Source organism: Cydia splendana, chromosome 21 (assembly GCF_910591565.1).
Source record: "Cydia splendana chromosome 21, ilCydSple1.2, whole genome shotgun sequence".
NCBI lineage: Eukaryota > Metazoa > Arthropoda > Insecta > Lepidoptera > Tortricidae > Cydia > Cydia splendana.
The window spans coordinates 4,366,069-4,387,342 of NC_085980.1; the positions used below are offsets into that span (position 1 = coordinate 4,366,069).

Sequence of the window (21,274 nt, forward strand, 5' to 3'; positions counted from 1 at the left end):
GACAAGTAGGAAAAACCTTTTTTGCATACAATTTGGTGACCCTACTCAATGTGACGTCTTGACGCTTTCCATACAGCGTATGTCAAAAGTCATAGGGTGACCATAATTACTTTGTATAACATTAATTTTACTTGAAGAATAAGAAAAATTTAACTAATTTTATTTTAATCAAATACTACCATATGATAATGTGGATCATTTACAGAGTCAGAAAAAGTGGTTCTGGCTCACGACCCCGAAAACACCCTGTATTATAATATTAATATAGATCTGAATAGACTTTGGCTGGTTTGTATAGAGTTCCTTATTATTTATTTATTCATTTAAACTATATTGCACAAATTTACGCAAAAAGAGTACAAATGGACGACTTAACGGCTTGATGCATTCTCTACCAGTCAACCATGGGGCTAAACAGAAGAAAAAAGTAAAACAACGGGTTGCACTCCGGGAGTGCCCGCAGAAGTGAAAACTCAACGACATTGTAACTCAAGATATTAATAACAGCGCCATCTAGTGAAAAATGTCTGCAGCACTAGTATGTATAATTGAGGTTAACGCCATCTAGCGTTATTTCGTCGCATTACTTGAAACCCCTAAGCACATCACTCTGAGTACTACAGTTATATTAACACGTTCGCGGACTCGGATTGCATAGCATCCGTTTTTGCACTCCTCCTGGTGACGCGCATGCTATTGCATCCGTTATTCGTTTTAAATTTATTCGTTGAAATGCTTATCAATCCGCTTAACCACAGTATAATATTATTCACCAACTTTTCCTCTACCAGTCCCCAGAGTCAAATAATGCGTACTTACTGTCATATTACATAGTTTTATCGAAGTTAAAAATTATCCTGTGACGTCTCCAAATTGGCCCCCCTCCCTGTGACGGAGATGCTATAGCATTCGTCTTTGTATGGCAGCTCCCTTAGTAGCCCGGCAGGTGCGTCTGGGAGTGGACACATGTAATATGGCATATGGGTGAATTTCGTGCGCGATAGCGATTTTGACGGATTTGGAATGTTTTTTTTACAATTTCTTTAAGTTTTTCATTGTGTTTTAATAAACAAACGTATTTATTACTTGCTATTAATTACACTACAGTCAAATTTTGATAACGGTTAATGTGAAAAAGTGAGGTATGAATGTGTATACCTATTATTCAAATAATTACGTTACTAGTCATAGTTTTGGTCATATAATTGTGAATTATAGCCTGTTGGCGCTCGATGATCACCTCTAACAAGGTAAGCACATTATGACACGCATTTGTGGTATCATTCTGTGTATATTTCACGCCTTGTCTTTGGTGCAGATGCATCCAAAAAAGAATATAAAGTGGGGTGAATCATCGCTTGGCAGGAAAAGTGGTGGACGCTTTACGTCCAGAACTTAACGCGGCGGTGCGTTACAGGGAACTCAAAAAGTGTTATGCGGTACATATTGACACTTTTGAGAAGTGGTGTTGGCGTAAAATGCTGCGTATACCTTGGACAGCTAGAAGAACAAACCTCTCATTTTAAGAGAGCCTCTCAACCTCTCAACATTGCCACTCGGCTCTCTGCAACATGCTATGTGACCCATGACTGGGATTTGGGACCTTTAGATTAGAGCCGGTCTTCAACGCATAATTTGTAGGTAGTATCACATAATTTTAGGTCGAATGAATAGCAAACGTGCTTGGGATGGGGCATGTATGAGATGGACTCAATATTACAATGATAAGCAAAGAGAGAACAAAACAGAAGTAGAAAAATGTTTGAACAGGTCAGCAAATGAGTCTTTAGAGCAAAAATCGCGCCTTTAGGAAGTCAGAAGTCTCAGCCATCAAGTCCATCGAGCACGATGTATGAATGCTATAACATGCGATGTCATATAAGATCCCATCTTGACTACGTCATGTGACAGACATGCTTATGCATCCGAATTATAAAGCATTTGTTGTCCTATGTGACAAACGTATAAAAAATATACTTCATATTGACGCGGATTGCATAGCATTCGCCTTGCATAGCATTACGCGTCATATACCTTGGAGTGGTCATTAACAGGCGTTCCCCTCTGTCGAAAATAGGCGGCCAATGGTCAACCACATGTATGGACTGACGTTTATCTGACATGACGTACCTAATACCTATACATTTGATGTACATTGTACCCCTGCCCCGCAAAAAACGGCAGACTATTTTGTACCGAAAATTATAGACATGGCGTCTCCGTTGGTTATATCCTCTAAGTCATATACAAACCTAAAAGATATATTTGTAGTGACAGGAATGCTATAACAGTCCCAATATTTCCATACAAAATTTAGGTGTCCAACTGGTGTGACTAAGCGTCCGCCAACGTGTTAATACCAGTTTGAGGGAAACTCATTTTTTTTTCACTTCCAAAATATTTGTAATTTTCAGTGGAGTGACGAGCATATCATAAATTTTGGTAACTCGGGGGATTGTTTAGGACATTCGGTAAAATAGCACTTATATTGTACGAAATAGGGAACTCTGTCTATCTACCTATTTTTTTCAAAATCTGACGTAACAAATCGAGAAAATAAAAATCGGGCCAGAAAACTTTTGTAAGGTTGGTTTGTAAGGTGTAAGCAATCCCATTTAGGCAAAGATTTAAAGATTATGTCTAGAGTCTGAGACATTTTAAATGGAATCTGTCAGCGTGATAAATTGATAATTTATTGGACCGCGAGCCACGAACAGATTTCCATGACCAATCGCCTCCCGGGCGATAACTCGTATATTGGTTAACCGCTATGTATGATGATCCCTCTTGGACGTCAGCTGCCGCTCCGTTGGTGGATTGAGGAATGGCAGCCAGCCAGGAAGACCGTCAGCTACTTGCATAAACATGGAAAAAACAAGCGCTGTACCTTTTTATTATAGTAATAACTAAATCATGAAACTTTGCATGTAGGATTTCATCAGGCATTTCAATAAACTCCTTAAGGATTTGTGGACATAAATGGTAGGCGCATATTTTTTACATGTTTATGCAAGTAACTGACGGTCTTTCCACCGCTATACAACCAGCTGACGGTTTTTTTATTTATAATAGCATCTAAACTATCATCTGGCAAAGTATCAAACGGGAGGCTATGATTGAAAAAAAAAATTTTTTACATGTTCATGTGATCAACTGACGGTCTTTCCACCGCGATACAACCGGCTGCCTATTTCTTTAATTCATGATAGCATCTTTACTATCATCTGACAATATAGCGGGAGGCGATGACTGACGATATTTCCTCCTGGCCCGCGGTCTTGTTCTTCCACTACCTACAATTTATTACTTATGTTCAAACTTCGATGTACGAAATAATGTAACTTGGGTAATACGTTATTGGTGCGTACTGACTGTTATTATTCAAGTAGATAACTGTCCAAAGATGTGATTGTTTAATGCTTTCACAGAAACTTACTAAGGTACAAACGTACTGGTGCTTGACGCGGTCCCAGTACTTGTCATCTTGAAACTTAAGTCATTGTCAATAGAGGTGACAGCAGGGTGTCATCTATTGGGCATTAGCATGTCGAGCACTAGTACGTTTACCTTATAACGAAAGCTTTAAATGTACATTATGGCACTCTTTTCTTAAATTTAAATAATTTTAATAAGGAAAATGCTTATTTTTCTACAGTTATCAAAGATTTACCTATATCTAATGCCTATCTATAGATTTATAACTTAGACATCGTTGTACTAAAAACAGATAAAAGTCTTTTTACACATATGACATAGAAATATATTTTTCTGTTCTCCGTGCTGAAAGCGTCAACTTTCGGCACGTTGCGCTAAAGCAAGTTGCCGCTTTCCGGGGAGAAAATAGTAGGTATACACACCTCGGCCAATAAATAAGAAAGTCTCAGACCACATGTATTTAATTGTCGGCCGAGACTAAGCCGAGAATTTCTTACTTTACGGCCTTTATGTAACATACCTACTATTTCTTCACATTTTAAATGCAAAGTCTGGCTTTGCCGTACTGAGCAACTTAGCGTTTATTCCTCGTACATTTTCTGATGGTCAGCCGCCAAAAAGCTAACCTAAAATCGGGGGAATAAAACGCGTAAATGAATGGGTTAATGGCCGAATTAAACCATCCAAGCCACGTCAAGATGTACATTAACACTGGATTAACATAATTTGAAGGGATAAACGGTGTCAGCAGATAGTAGAGGAAAAATGGAAGCCAGCAAGCGACGAAACCTCCAACGACTAGACTTAATGTTTGAGCGGTTTTCGTTTCCCTCCTCAAAGATGATACTCGATTATTCTCTGAATGTTCTCGAATAGAATGCGTTCGATGTCGGGTCGTGTTCTTATATTTAAAGTTCGCTTTGAACGTGACCTCGTTATAGAATTTTGACTCTTTCTCCTTCCTGATTTTAGGTCGTTTTTTGTCTGCGTGGAAGCAGCAGGGGCACTTGTCGGTTTGCGAAGAGCAGTCGCTTTGTTGGGTGGACTTTGATGTTTGTTTTGAGGCACTCTGCCGTAGGGAGAGCTTATCCGATCCGGAATCGGATTCGGTTCGGATGCAGGAGAGCTTGCCTTTCTGGAACAAACAAACATATATGGTTAAGCGGGTTTACACACACATACACATGAGGGTCTTTACGAGATTACATTAGGCCCAAAACATCCTAACTCTGGTAAGGTTGATGACATAGTATTTCGTTTTGTACTGGTTCTGATGTGATTTCAATAATTAAAACTTGTTACAGTACGAAACTGTTTGGAAAGTCGTGTCATCATCATCTTCCTCGCGTTGTCCCAGCATTTTGCCAGGGCTCATGCCTGGAGTCCGCTTGGCAACTAATGCCGAGAAATGGCGTAGGCACAAGTTTTTACGAAAGCAACCATCTGACCATCTGCCATCTGACCTTCGAATCCAGAGGGTAAACTAGGCCTTATTGGGATTAGTCCGGTTTCCTTACGATGTCTTCCTTCACCGAAAAGCGACTGGTAAGTATCAAATGATATTTCGTACACAAGTTCCGAAAAACTCATTGGTATGAGCCGGAGTTTGAACCCGCGACCCCCGGATTGCAAGTCGCACGCTCTTACCGCTAGGCCAGATACGCCCTTTTGCTTGTATGGCAACTTTTATGGTATAAACTTTATACTATAAAGGTACGAAACCCTCCATCGTCATCCCCGAATAATGTTGGAAAATATTCTCACACCATTAAATTTACGTTTACATCATCTAAATATACGTATTTCTTTGATTTCTGTTGATATTCTAATTATTATGATAATTACGAGGAGCCAAGTCTGAGGAAATTATCTAATTAAAGTGTCAAGTTCAGAGACATTCAATTAAATTTGGAAAATTAAAAAAAAACGACATGAAGAGGTATGACCCAAGTTTGTTTGGAATTATTTGTTAATGAATTATGTTTACTGATCGAATTCTAAGAAAGGATATCGGGAACTCTGAAACGCTGCTTTGGGCGGCATTTAGGCATAACAGGATATGATATGAATTTTTTAAACTTTAACAATTTTTAAAATCAGCATAATTATGGATGCTAAAATCTATCCGACCGACAGTTGTCCCTTTTGCGATTTATCTGACCACATAGCACTACTTGCGTATTAACGCGCGACATATAATGGTGACGACAAACACGATGTCATTCAAGACCAAAAGAAGTAAGAAAATGTTGCCACTTTTTACTAGCGCGTCTTGTATTTATGTAAAAATAAGTAAATAAAAGTACTTTTTTAAATCGTAGGAGTAAAATTACTAATAAATAAATTATTAGCGTGATTATATATATATCAAAAGGAATTTACTATTTTACAAACAAATTATTGCAGTGGCAACATTGTCTTACTTTTTTTGGTCTTGAATTACGTTTTGCAGTTTAAGTCATGCTAAGCGATCCGGTTTAAGGATGACTCACGCTACAGCGGTCCGGGTCGGGGCCGGGGCGCCCGACACTTCTGTTTTCTATAGAAAGAATCACGTGATCGGTCACTTGTCAAACCTGTAATAGAAATTTAAGTGTCAGGCGCCCGGCCCGGGCCCACCCGGACCGTTCTAGCGTGAGCCATCCTTTGAATAGAGATCATATTATAAGTACCTACCACAACATGGTAAGGGGTCTTCGTCAGTCTTTCTCAAAGACCAAAAGGCATTGCAATCAATTACTAAATACCAGCATGTGAGTATATCAGTTGACTGACTGAGATTTGTTATTGAATGCGTTCAAGGCATCGTCAAAGCAATATTCGCTTGGAAGGAGATAGTTACTAAAACTAAGTTTTTGGCAAAAATTTCATTTTTGGTACAAGCTTTTATCGCTGACTGTACTTTTCTTACGACAGACAACTAATACTCATCGAGACAATTCTAAAAACCCCTAACACAATTAGGTTGCGTTGTTTCATCACGGAGTTCCTATGGCCACCTCCTGTCTCCATCATCAGATCAGTTCGACAGTACCATATTATTGTATTGTCATCAGAACTACATACAGCTGCCAATTTTCATGACGCTACGATCCTTGGAAGATGGTTAAATTAGTTACCTTAGATTCCATTACATGTTAGTTACATACAGGTCGAGAGTTCCTATGGCCACCTCCTGTCTCCATCATCAGATCAGTTCGACAGTACCATATTGTATTGTCGTCATAACTACATACAGCTGCCAATTTTCATGACGCTACGATCCTTGGAAGATGGTTAAATTAGTTACCTTAGATTCCATTACATGTTAGTTACATACAGGTCGAGAGTTCCTATGGCCACCTCCTGTCTCCATCATCAGATCAGTTCGACAGTACCATATTGTATTGTCGTCAGAACTACATACAGCTGCTAATTTTTATGACGCTACGATCCTTGGAAGATGGTTAAATTAGTTACCTTAGATTCCATTACATAGTTAGTTACATACAGGTCGACCTAAAAAAAGCTTGTTAATTAGCTCATCTCGTTGATATATTTATATTTATATTTATTTATTTAATAAAGTGCAAGCTTACAGTACTACACCAATTCACTTACACACTAGAAAAATATATACATGTCAGAAACATTCCAAAAAACATGCAAACAGATAAAATGTCAAGGAAGATAAAATTTACAAATACGATATATAACAATACACATAATTAATACCTATGATTGATGCACAGTGTGTTTGAGTTATACCTAATCCTAAGCTTACAACGATCCGAAATCTAACGTCCCTGTACACACGGTTGGAAACCAACAAACTTTAGCAAGCTCTGTTCTCGAACGGTTTAGCCTCCCCTTTATAAGTAAAGTAAAGTAAAAAATATTTTTATTGCACAGAAAGATTACAGTGGTAACAATACGAGTTTCTGGTAAGAGTTGTGCATAACCAACTTGACATTCGGAGATTCCAGGAGTCCCCGCACTAGGCTAGGCCTGTATCGCGGGAGACCAGATGTACATTCAGTACATTGTGTGTCATGCAAGTTAACTTAAGAGAGGAAAACTATATATGTCTATCTGTTATTATATACATTACTATTAATTTTTGTTTCTAGGTTCAACTTTAGTATCAGCAATAGTAGTTTGTGTTACAAGGGATCAAAATGATTTATTTCCGTTAAGGGCGTACATTGAATCCTGAATGAAGCGATGGATTCTACAATAGAATCCCGAACGTAGTGAGGGATTCTAAAGTAGAATCCTGAGCGTAATGAGGGATTCAAGAGTTAACGCCCAAGACGAAATAATTTTGATACCGTGTGACACATACTGCTTTTCACATCAACTATGAGGAAAATAAAAAAATCTCAGTGTTGACACTACAGTGTTGCCACTTTTTAATTTCTACTCTTTTTTGCCAGGCTGTACATACGATGTTCATAGTTAATTATATTAATATGTTATACTGGCAATGAAATGACCTTGAACAGAAAAGTGCCACTTTGATCCCTCCTAGCAGGTAAGAAAAATCCATTTTCTGATTAGGTGATGTGAAAAGAGAATAGATAGTATAGAGGGGTCCTGTCATAGTAAATTATGTAGTCACAGTAAATTTACTGCCATCTATCGACACACGACTAAAACTCAAAATGAAAACGTATAAAAGTATCGAAAAAATGTATATATGGAATAATGAATTTATTATTTTTATATCATTTTGACCCATGTTCATTCACTGATACCTATGTGTTAAAATTGTTAAATATAAAACGGTGTCGTCAACGCCATCTAGCCGACCATAGGCCAAAGGTGTGTGCGCCATCTATCCGAGAATGACTTTTTCTTGATTTCCGAGGCACGTTTTTTTCTAAGACTTTATTCATCTTATACGGAGTTACATATGTCTTTGGTATCAGTTATAATATCTTAGTCTAATCAGTTATTTTTTATGTGCCATGTGCATGTGCCATTTATAGTTCGTGTCATTCACGATGACGCGCAGATTAAATTTGTTAAATCTAACCTTTAACCCGTGGAGCGCCCCCCCGTAGAGCGCCCCAGAATTACCGTAGTATGGAACTCCTACTCGTATGCTAGTTACCAGCACACGTGTGACAGTAGGGCGCTCCACGGGTCAATTACATGACCATACGAGTCAAGGCACGCGTCTTCGTGAATGACACGATCCTTGTGGTACTGAGTACTCGTACTGAGGTAGCCAGCGTCGGAAATATAGGCAGGTATACCTATACGAAGATCTCAGTACCAAAACTCATTATTACGAAATTTGAATATTACCCGATACCTACACAATTTCCCGCTGTTAAATAAAAAACAAAAATTGGATTATAAAAGTTTTGATTGCCTAAAATACGGATAAGATTTTATGTTAAATCCCTTGTGGCATTACAATATTTTTGACGTTGTCAACGTGCGCGCTGTACAGTTGAGGCACTAGCGGGACAATTCCCGTGGGGTCATTTTTAAGGTTTCGTACCCAAATGGTAAAAACAGGACCCTAATATTACTAAGACTCCGCTGTCCGTCTGTCACCAGGCTGTATCTCATGAACCGTGATAGCTAGGCAGTTGAAATTTTCACAAATGATGTATTTCTGTTGCCGCTATAACATCACAAGCATTTCCGTCTATTGCAGACGATTTATGCATTGCTGTTTAGACAACGGGTTTGGTGACTGTGTAGGCCGATGCGTGAGCGGCACGACCTCCCGCTACTAATACTAAAAAACCGGGCAAGTGCGAGTCGGACTCGCGCACGAAGGGTTCCGTACCATAATGCAAAAAAAAAACGAAAAAAAAGCAAAAAAAAAAACGGTCACCCATCCAAGTACTGACCACTCCCGACGTTGCTTAACTTTGGTCAAAAATCACGTTTGTTGTATGGGAGCCCCATTTAAGTCTTTATTTTATTCTGTTTTAACACATGTAAATACCTATAAGATTAATTTATAAGGTTCGATAAAAATAATACAGTATAATGAGTAACATAAAAAGATTAAAAACTAAATTTAAAAACTAAAATTAAAAACTACCTAAAATAAATTCTGTTTTTAGTATTTGTTGTTATAGCGGCAACAGAAATACATCATCTGTGAAAATTTCAACTGCCTTAGCCACGGTTCGTGAGATACAGTCTGGTGACAGACAGACGGACGGACGGACGGACGGACGGACGGACAGCGAAGTCTTAGTAATAGGGTCCCGTTTTACCCTTTGGGTACGGAACCCTAAAAACAGAATTTAAGTGGGGCTCCCATATAATAAACGTGATTTTTTTACCGTTTTTTGCGTAATGGTACGGAACCCTTCGTGCGCGAGTCTGACTCACACTTGGCCGGTTTTTGAGCTCTATTCAGACTTCTATAGTAATACTGGCTCGTTTGAGTTAGCAATACAATTAATAATTATCCAGACCTGTCAGTATAACGAGTCAAGGAGACTCAATGTGCGAGTAGAATATTATTTGTGTCCTTAAATTAAGGTAAACGTACTGGTGCTCGACGCGGTCCCAGTACATGTCATCTTGAAACTTAAGTCATTGTCAATACAGGTGACAGCAAGGTGTCATCTATTGGGCATTAGCATGTCGAGCACTAGTACGTTTACCTTATTAGACAGACGACGACAGCTTTGTAATTTTCAATTTTCTGTCTCCAAAGAACAGAAATCTATAGGTATTTTTCTGAATGACTTTCTCTATTCACCCTGTGAAAAGACAATAAAATGTACCTATATTTAATTACACAAACGGGTCTACCGCGATGTAATTTCCTTTTTTTTACCTTTAATTCCGACGTTTCAGCAGAGTTGCACCAGATATATCGCGGTAGACCCGTTTGTGTAATTAAATATGTGTACAAAACGCGAGAGTTTAAAGTGTTAAAATGTACCTACTCAATCAACATTTCACCCATTGTCTTTGTGACGAATTGAAACTCACCAAACTCATTATTTATATAAAGTGTAATTACTTGTGATACTTTTTATACGATTTCTTATTTTCAAGCGAAAAGTTAATCTTTGGCCCAGCAGTCGGATCATAAAGGTGCCGTTTGGATTCAGACTACAACACCATTAGGGTAACATTCCATTTCCAACGACAGCTGCACTACTGTCAATTTTACTATGGAAATTGATAATGACAGCGCCGCGTTCAGTACCGGTAGTGCAGCTGCGGTTAGAAATGGAATGTTACCATTAGGTGCTGCAGTAGGTATAGCCTGGCATTGCTGCCGACTGCACTTTGACATTTGCAGCAGCATTGCAGTCGGGAATAATGTCGCGCTGCAATGCTGCAGCAGGAATATTTCGAGATGCCACGAATATTTGACAACTATTCGGTATTCAGCCTATTCGGCCATTTTGCCGAATAGTAGACAACATTAGGCCGAATACCGAATATCAATTGCACCAGCCTAAAAAGAAGCCTTGGTTTCTTCGCGGCCATCTGAGCAGGACAGGGCCAGATAGCCTGGAAAAGCTCTTTATCACTGGCCGCATGGCAAGGAAGCGTAGGGGTGGACGTATGGCCACGCGTTGGGCGGACAGAATAACGTCAGAGACAAACGCCACATTGCAGGCTAGCATGCACTGGGCCCAAGACAGAGCGGCTTGGAGAGCGCTGGTGAAAAGTGTCCACATTCGTCACGTCCCTCAGCCATGAGGATACGACAAAGAAGAAGAAGAAAAAGAAAAATTACGCTTTAAAAATAATCGCAAATCAGTCCACTGTATTTGATTTTAACATGTTTTCTTGGAAAGTTGTTAAATACGAAGACCATGTTTTTGAGTATTTGTTGATTACAAATAATTAAATTTTTATCATGGGTCCAGTGAACGGCATGTCTGATTTAATTGACTCTAACTACATTCACTAGTTCTGAGCAACAACGCGCGTTTTGGTAATTAAACGGATGTATGGAGTTACCACTCCTTTACTATATTACTCTATGGCAATTAATGTCGCAGCAGTAATGCAGCTGCAGTCGCCTTTTGAATGTGACCTTTATTAAATCCCTGGCATATTTTGAGTGACACGAAGTGTTAAAACTTTGATTGTGCCGGCCCACTTTGCAAACAAAATATAAGTTAAGGAACGCAAGACTTAGGTAAAAAATGATTTTTCACCTCAGCAGCTCGAACAAGGGTACTTTGCTTCTTAAAAACAGTGAGCAAAATGCGATTTTGCTCACTGAGTCATTTTGTCTCACTCAGTGAGCAAAATCGAATTTTGCTCACGGAGTGAGACAAAATGACATTCAAGTGACCTTTATAGTCAAATGTCATTTCAACATGCGGGGTCTAATACAAGTTCGAATTACTTGGGTTCTATTATCTCTGTTCCTCTAGGTATGTTCTCACTGCTTAGGGTGAAAAATTTTGTGTACTACACGAGATCAAAGTTATTTACATCTCGTGCGCTTTTGAATCCCTTACTACGCTCAAGATTCTAATATCGCACAAAATTATAGAATCTTTCGCTTGCACGGGACTCAAAATAAGCACTCGAAGAAATATCAAACTTTGATCTCTTGTTGTACAAATAACTATTGAACAGATTGTCTATTTCACTTGGCAAATATCTACGTCCTACAATGAACAGTAGGTACAGTAGGTAGGTATATGAAGGTGATGATGATGATGATGTCCTCCCAGACGTATGTCGACGGCGACACCCGGACAAATCAGTATCAGTACGGTTACCATCAGTTTGTCACTGACATAAACGCCGTCGAGAACGTAATTTACTTTCTATACATCCCGTTTGCACTAATATGCGAGTGCGAGCGAGATGTATAGAAAGTAAATTACGTTCTCGACGGCGTTTATGTCAGTGACAAACTGATGGTAACCGTACAGGTATTCAATAAAGCTTGACGTGCATGGGCTCGAACGTGACTTGCGAAACCGAGTTACGAAGATACATATGAAAGATAAGAAAGATATGAAGGTACGTAGGTATTTGTAATAGAGTAGGTATGGTTGATAATTGACTCACAGGCCAATTCGACCCTACACTCACGGCTTGATTCGGAAAATGAATTAGATTTCTACTAGACTTCAACAAGTTACGATACGGATAATTTAAAGATATTTGTAAGATAGATATGTCAAATTTGATGCTTCCGCGATTCTGGAGGTCCTCTTGAACGATTTCGACAAGTTATGACTTAGATATCCAAGTCACATCTAGTCGATATCTAATGTAGATCTAGTTGATCTCTAAATTGTCTCAAGATCTTGTGATTATCTCGAAATCCGAATAGGCCTGTTACATCATAATTATATCTCAATGATGACAACCCGCCCCCTGCCCCTGCATAGAAATTTAAATTAGTTATCCATTCCATGCTGACCCGATCTCGTCAATGGGGCGATGGGGCGCGGGGGGTTAATTCTATTAGGGTTCCGTAGCCAAACGGCAAAAAACGGAACCCTTATGGATTCGTCATGTCTGTCTGTCTGTCTGTCTGTCTGTCCGTCCGTCCGTATGTCACAGCCACTTTTTTCCGAAACTATAAAAACTATATTACTGTTGAAACTTGGTAAGTAGATGTATTCTGTGAACCGCATTAAGATTTTCACACAAAAATATAAAAAAAAAACAATAAATTTTGGGGGTCCCCATACTTAGAACTGAAACTCAAAAAAAAAAATTTCATCAAACCCATACGTGGATAGGTCTTCAAAAATGATATTGAGGTTTCTAATATAATTTTTTTATAAACTGAATAGTTTGCGCGAGAGATACTTCCAAAGTGGTAAAATGTGTCCCCCCCCACCCTGTAACTTCCAAAATAAGAGAATGATAAAACTAAAAAAAATATTTGATGTACATTACCATGCAAACTTCCACCGAAAATTGGTTTGAACGAGATCTAGTAAGTAGTTTTTTTTATTACGTCATAAATCGTAAACCGCAATTTTATTATGCTGCTACGGAACCCTTCATGGGCGAGTCCGACTCGCACTTGGCCGCTTTTTTTCCTGAAGAAAAGATGTATTTATTTTATAACAATATTACAATATTAAAACTAAAGTTAAAACTAGAAATAAAATAAAAATACAAACTATATAATATACTTACCTACAAAAACGAAATTAGTTAATTCAAAATGTACTCGTATATCCCATTTATAAGTGTTACTCGTAAGTGCAAGGTCATGCACTTTCTATCTCTAATGTATGAACTCTAGGGTGATTCACTTTTGTATGGAGAAAAAAAAGTTGTAATATTTTTCCTGACTTTGCTCACCAATGGAGCCTCCCCACACTAAAAACTATCTATTTCAATTTTCAAAAGAATCGAATAACGTTTAGAGGTTGCACAAGTTGAAAAGGTAGAGTGAGAACCCCATACATTGCGTGAAAATGAACTATGTTCTAAAATGACAAAATATAATGAACTGATACTAAAATCGAATGAGTAAACTGAATTTTGCGTCTAAAACACGATAAAAGCACTTTTCCTTTGGAAACAGGTGGAAAAACTGAAAAATCTTAATTAGAACATTTACCGAGTAACCAAAATCCAAGTTTACTACTAATTTTAAAATTTATTTATATGTAGAAGGTTCAGTATCACACTACTCTCCGCTTTGATGGTAGCCGCTTAAACCATTTTCTACCCTCCGATGTAGAGTCGCTGGTTATTTGAAAAATCTTTGTTGATGTTGTGCAACCTCTAAATGTTGACCGATTTTAATTTTTTTTAACGTATAATATTTTTTTATCAGTTAGAACAAGAATTCGAGCAAAGTCAGATGAAAATCGAAAATTCGGTAAAATGAAACACCCTAAATTGAACTCGTATTCAACATTAAGCAAATGTAAATTCGCTCCTACCTCAGACTGCATTATAATAAAACATTTTATTACAGTATCTTAAACTTAAAGTCGGATGTTATATCCAACATTTTGAAATTACACGTCTACAATGCAATGACATGTCATTCGTGGTGTGACTGGCAACTTATTATTACAGTCAAAAAAGCCAGGTTTTACTAAATTTCCCTTGTCAGCTTCTCTTGTTGAACGGCAAAGCTAACTATGTAAATTACGCTCAGAGGTTACAAAGCTAAAATTGCCTAATAAATGTGGTTTTGATATCACTGGTAGCAGTTTTCGTGGTCACAGCGTGGTATTAACGCTTATTGTGGCAACGAAATTAGGATTATGTCAACGCAAAATTAGTTTTCGGGACAATCACAGGGCTTAAACGACATAGGTTCATATTAAATACACTAGTTGCTTGTTATTATTATTTCAGTTGCTAAGTTATTAATGTTTGTGAACTAGATTATATAGGTATGTAGTATGTTTCGTTCAGAGTATTATGGAGTAACTGCATAGACTAGGAATCCTCTAGACCGAGTTTAGAGCAATTATTTCATGCAACCGATGATGCCAAAAATGCGGGGGTGCGCGGGACGAGGTGAGCGAGATCCCGTGCCGTTATTGGTCCGTTCAAACGACGAACGAGTTCACGGACGTCAGTGACGTCACACAAAGACACTTTCGACTCGAACATGGAGTAAAATTACCGTATGCGTGGCAGAGGGGGTAGCGCGACTATGCTCAGTCTGGAGGATGTTTTGTCTGTGAGTAACTGAAACCACAAAAAACAAAAACAAAAGAAAATAGAAACCAATTTAGAAAGTATGCGTTATTAATTCCAGAGAGTCGTAAAGTAAAGGACATAGACATTTTCCAACATGGCGGCGGTTCCTCGAGGTCCCCGAATGTCAAATGGTGTATACAATTGGACATGAAAAAGGGACCTTTAATTAACATACCTACTTACTGTCTAGAGATTTCGAGGTTGGTCCTATAATTATGATTGTACTACTAATGTAAATAGTCATATGGAAATAAATAAACACAGCGAAGTAGGGATTACACAGGAATCCTCTAGACCGAGTTTAGAGCAATTATTTCATGCAACCGATGATGCCAAAAATGCGGGGGTGCGCGGGACGAGGTGAGCGAGATCCCGTGCCGTGATTGGTCCGTTCAAACGACGACCGAGTTCACGGACGTCACACAAAGACACTTTCGACTCGAACATGGAGTAAAATTACCCTATGCGTGGCAGAGGGGGTAGCGCGACTATGCTCAGTCTGGGAGGATGTTTTGTCTGTGCACTACATCAACAGAAGTAACGACGTGTTTATTTTAACCTAATGTGTACTTTGTATTCAAAGGCTGTCCGTATAATTGTATCACACTTTGAAGTTGCGTGTTTGTGGCGTCAAATGTTAACTAGGAGGCATATTCTAATAGTAATCAGAGGTTATGTTTTTTTTTATTCATTTGGAGATCCAACAGCTGTGACATTAACATTAAAAATTATAGAGTTAGACCAAGAAAAGTCTGCAGCGATTTTGATAGCCCACGCAGTGCAAGTGTTATTTCATGAATAATGAATAATGAATAATGATTTATTGGTAAATAGTCATTTACACGTCATAGTAGGTACATTATGATATTATACAAGGTTGTAAACACATTTAAACTTATACTTATTTACATAGCATAATTTTAACTTAACATGTTATTAAATAACGTTAGTTTTCATTTTGCGTTTTAATTTCCTAATTTATGATTGGGCCAATGACTTGTAGTCGGAGAAAAAATCATCTATTTTATAACAAGCTAATTGTATTAATATAGCCTTTAGTTTCCTAACAAACATCTTATCGGTTGGTGTTTGTTTTATATCGTCATTCAATGTGTTATATAGTTTTATCCCGAGTACGTCCAGGGTTTTTTTGACTTTATTGGTTACTAGCTGTGCCCGCGGCTCCGCCCGCGTGGAATTCGGTCTGTTTCAGTAAGCGGCAAATTTCTAATCCTAATTTCTCTCCCTCTCCCCTGGAGGCGGAACTTGAAGTAAAGTTGACAAATGGATATGCTGGAGGACTGTAGTCCAGATAAAATATTTTACAATTAGGTACCACTAAATAAAACTACACTCCAAAATGTATATCAGACGATACAGTAAGGTAAACGCGCGCGAGCGAAAGCGAAGCGGCCTGCCTGGCTAGAGCGCCACCCACTCACCGTGGTCTTCTTCAGACTCCCGAGGAAGACCACGTGCCCCTTGTAACCTCAATGCGTTGCGAGACTTTCGCGAATGATTCAATTTTTTTCGGGAAGGCATGGTAATGCGTATAAAATGCGAGTCCCAAATCGTTAGACTCCGCAAATGACCATTGCCGGAGTAAGATATTTTGATGCCCTAAGCATTTCTAGACCATGGTGCCCCCTCTCCCTAGGGTCATCGAGATTACATTGTTTTTTTTTAGTTGAGTGACGTTCATTGGCCCATTACAGCTGTGAATGGAAATCAGTCACATAATTTTATCACGTAAATTGACAGTGCTGCAGCAGTAACGTTGCAACAGAGTAATGCTGCTGCAGTCGCCATATCTTAGAAAGTGATTGAATACGCGAGCGAAGCGAGAGAAATTTTCGATATAAAAACGCAATTTGATAGACAGTTGTACAGTTTTCCTTTTAGTATGGAAATCAGTCAAATAATTTTATCGCGAAAATTGACAGTGCTGCAGCAGTAACGTTGCAACAGAGTAATGCTGCTGCAGTCGCCATATCTTAGAAAGTGATAGAAAACGCGAGCGAAGCGAGCGCGAAAATTTTTTCGATATTAAAACGCAATTTGATAGACAGTTGTACATTTTTTCTTTTAGTATGGAAATCAGTCACATAATTTTATCACGAAAACTGACAGTGCTGCAACAGTAACGTTGCAACAGAGTAATGCTGCTGCAGTCGCCATATCTTAGAAAGTAATTGAAAACGCGAGCGAAGCGAGCGCGAAAATTTTGCGATATAAAAACGCAATTTGATAGACAGTTGTACATTTCTACTTTTAGTATGGAAATCAGTCATATCATTTTATTACGAAAATTGACAGTGCTGCAGCAGTAACGTTCCAACAGAGTAATGCTACTGCAGTCGCCACGCCAAAACGCGAGCGAAGCGAGCGCGAAAATTTTTCGATATAAAAAACGCAATTTGACTTAAAAAGTTATTAAAAACGCGAGCGAAGCGAGCGCGAAAATTGTTCAATATAAAAACGCAACTTGATGTTAGACAGTTGTACATATCTACTTTTAGTATGGAAATCAGTCACATCATTTTATTACGAAAATTGACAGTGCTGCAGCAGTAACGTTGCAACAGAGTAATGCTACTGCAGTCGCCACCCGAATGTCACCTTTATCATGTCATATAATGTTACTGAAAACGCGAGCGACGCGAGCGCGAAAATTTTTCGATATAAAAAACGCAATTTGACTTAGAAAGTTATTAAAAACGCGAGCGAAGCGTGCGCGAAAATTGTTTGATATAAAAACGCAATTTGATAGACAGTTGTACATTTCTACTTTTAGTATGGAAATCAGTCACATCATTTTATCACGAAAATTGACAGTGCTGCAGCAGTAACGTTACAACAGAGTAAAGCTGCTGCATTCGCCAACCGAATGTCACCTTTATCATATCTTATAACGTGATTGTAAACGCGAAAATTTTTCGATATAAAAAACGTAATTTGATAGACAGTTGTACATTTTTACTTTTAGTCCCAACCAGGCGCGAATCCAGGATTTCACACAGAGAAGGGATGGGACAGTTTTATATCAGCCTAGCTTCGCATAGGGCTCGATATTTAAGGGTCTCAGCGAGGTTGTTCTCATACAGAAAAGATGCAAGAAAGCAGAGCTTGGAATTGACCAAGTGAAGTGAATGTGAAGTGTGAGCTAGGCAGAAGGCCCAGCTGCGAAAGAGGAAAGCTTAGATTTGGATCCACGCCCAAGTGTAATTAAGGCAGAAGATCAACTTTGCCATAAGGCACAGAAGACCTCGCATAAGACCTTACGCCGAACTGCAAAAGAGTGGCTTGAAGCCGAATCTATGCATATGTAATCACGACTCTTCTACTGCTCGCTCTTTGGCTTCACTCGAAAGCGCTACTTGATGGGATGCTTTTAGTTTTCGGCTTTCACGGGGCCCCTTGTAACAGACAGACCTTTTGACAGTTAGGTCTCAGGATCGCGGCTAAGGAGCAACTCGGCTTGGCCGACAAAGCTGGCGTGCAAGAGAGCAAAATTCGCTATAAAATCGGTAACCTATGTCGAAAAAATCGGCTGGCCGCAAGCCCGAAAGCAAGATTTTTTTCCATGACTTTAAGGGCCTCCGCGCAAGGTCAAATCGAAAGCCTACGTTGGAGATGTTCTTATGTACCCTCACTCCCTTACTTGATCCCTACGACCCTTCGTTATTAGACGGGTACTTGTACACGTATAAAAGTTTCATGTAGGTACCTACTCCACGACGACTGCAATGCTGATGCAGCCTGCGCGTGTTTTTTGCCTACGGTTTTGGTGCCCCCTAGACGTGGTGCCCTAAGCAAGTGCTTATTTTGCTTAAAACTAAAAGGGTTAATCCGGCACTGCAAATGACAGAGGTCAATGTTTTTTTTTTTTTCAAAGTACCCACCTTCGTCGCCATGATTAAGTGCATAAAGGAGGCGATACCTACGTATGAATATGGATTTGATATGGGGGCGATATAATTACGATTAGGTATAATTAATGATGGAGAAAATTTATAATTTTAAATAATTACTTATGCAATTATACGCGTGTTTATATGTGTGTTTATTTTACCACTACGTAACTATCTAACCCAAAAGATGGCACTGTGCAATGAGGGGCAATTAATTTACTGTCGTTTAATTTTGTCGTATTACTAATTTATTAAATCAACATAATTATTCAATTATTTTTGTTGATATCCGTAGCCCCTCTTCTAAACTTAGAGTTAATTTGGCAAAATCTTTCCTCGGTGGCTTATTCATGTCACAACATATTAAATTCAACGCCATCTGTTAGTTTACCAGGGTACTCAATAGTGGTAGCACATATTTGAAAAAAGTTTGCCCCTCCTTCCTAAGTAGCGCCATAAGATTCAGGGGCAAACTTAAGTCAATCGAGTGTTGTGGCTACCCCCCCTTTTAGGGGTTGAATTTTTATAGCCTATAACCTGGCCGGAAATTTTCTTGACAGATTAGTAAAGTTTTCATCAAAATCCGTTCAGCCGTTTCCACGTGATGCGCGTTCAAATAAACAGACAAACAGATAAACAGATAAACAGACAAACAGACAAAAATTCTAAAAACTTTTGGAACGTGTTCTGTTATCGATTCTAAGTATCCCCAGCCAACTTTTTTTCAAATATCTTCCATGTACAGACTTTCGACCCTCTTCAGCTTTATTATATGTATAGATAGATATATTTATACGTCATTATTTCATAGAAGTTTGAAGTTTAAAATAACACTTGCACTGCGTGGGCTATCAAAATCGCTGCAGACTTTTCTTGGTCTAACTGTAGTAAATACAGGGAGCCAATTATAGGAACTTAGGTATAAAGTTTATCTGGATTTGTTATAGATCAGTCAGTGCCAAAAAAGATATTTCTTTAACCCGAAACGTCGAAATAAACCAGAAAGTTTTGACACTGACAGTTCATATCCGTAACAAAACCAGATCAAGCTCACTGTAAAATGAACTGTCACCCGCGGTATTTCCGGATCGTTATGTTCTTCAAACTTTAGTGAAAAGAGCGTCCACCTTAAAGCCGGCAACGTACTTGCAACCCTTCTCAAGTCCATGGGCCATGGTAATAACTTACCAGTAGGCGATTCGTCTGCTCGTCTACCATATCATAAAAAAGTGTCTTCTTCTCCTTCTTCTCTGCATATTTGCGTCTACTGCTGAAGATATGCCTCTTTCATGGATTTCCATGTTGTTCTGTATGCGGCGGTTCTATGCCAGGTCGGCCCTGCCGTCTTTCTAATGTCGATCGACCATCTGGCTCGTGGTTTTCCATCCCTCCGGCTTCCCAGTCGAGGTCTGTAGAACAGTAGGTACTCAATGGCCCCATCGGTCGTCATCCCTGCGACGGATAAAATAAAAAGTGTCTTACCTTACTACATTTAGTGGTAGTAGATAGCTGGTGGTGCCTTCTGGCTACTACGCAGGATATCCTGGCGTACACGTAGACCATCACAGCCATGGGAAGGAAGAAGGAACCCATAGCGGAGAACACCACGTAGCCGGGGTTCTGGTTGTAGCGGCAGACTCCACCTTGGTTGTGGTCTGGTTCGTACCTGTGAAGAAAATGCGACTTTAATAGGTAGGAAAATATCGCGGATACAGGTTTGTTCCTTTCGGCGTCGAGACCCTGGGTCCGTGGGGTCCTGGCGCCCAGAGCCTCTTTGGAGACCTTTCAAAGAGACTCAGGGACGCAACTGGGGACCCAAGAGCTGGCAGTTACCTCGCTCAACGCTTCAGTCTGGCAGTTCAGCGGGGTAACTCAGCCAGCATCTTGGGGACCTTTTTCAGATTTAGTTTAGTTTTAGTTTTATTTTAGAATAGTTTGTATTTAGTTTAATTATAATTTTAAGTTGTTTTTTTGGCATGTTTTGTATAATATATGAATAAAAACAAAGGGTTGAGTCATGGTTATTTAGATTACACTAAACCTATTTTGGAAGTTTTGGGGTAGCCTGTAGAGCCCTACACCGGTACAGGCGTGTTTTCTTAGTTTTTATGTAAGGTGCACTGGGCGCGTAGCCAACGTGCCAACCGTTAACGCTCCCTAGCGTATCGTAGTCATCTCTTTCTATCACTCTTCCCCACTACTGCGACGATGACAGTTGCCTTACGTTTGCTAAGCACCCAGAGGTAACTTCGAAAGCGAGATTATTTTGAAATTGCGAAATATCTACTAAACTG

The 21,274-nt window shown here is 39.1% G+C and overlaps 1 protein-coding gene across 1 annotated transcript in view; it reads right to left on the minus strand.

Moving 5' to 3' along the window:
* Positions 1 to 4,007: 4,007 nt before the first annotated feature.
* LOC134801136 (probable G-protein coupled receptor No18) overlaps positions 4,008 to 21,274 on the minus strand; it is a 48,369-nt gene continuing 31,102 nt past the window's right edge. The window contains exons 3-4 of the mRNA XM_063773675.1: positions 20,463 to 20,646; positions 4,008 to 4,570 (exon numbers count right to left, since the gene is read on the minus strand). Coding sequence (XP_063629745.1) covers positions 4,010 to 4,570; positions 20,463 to 20,646 — 745 coding nt within the window. The 3' untranslated portion in view covers positions 4,008 to 4,009. The remainder of the gene's footprint in view (positions 4,571 to 20,462; positions 20,647 to 21,274) is intronic.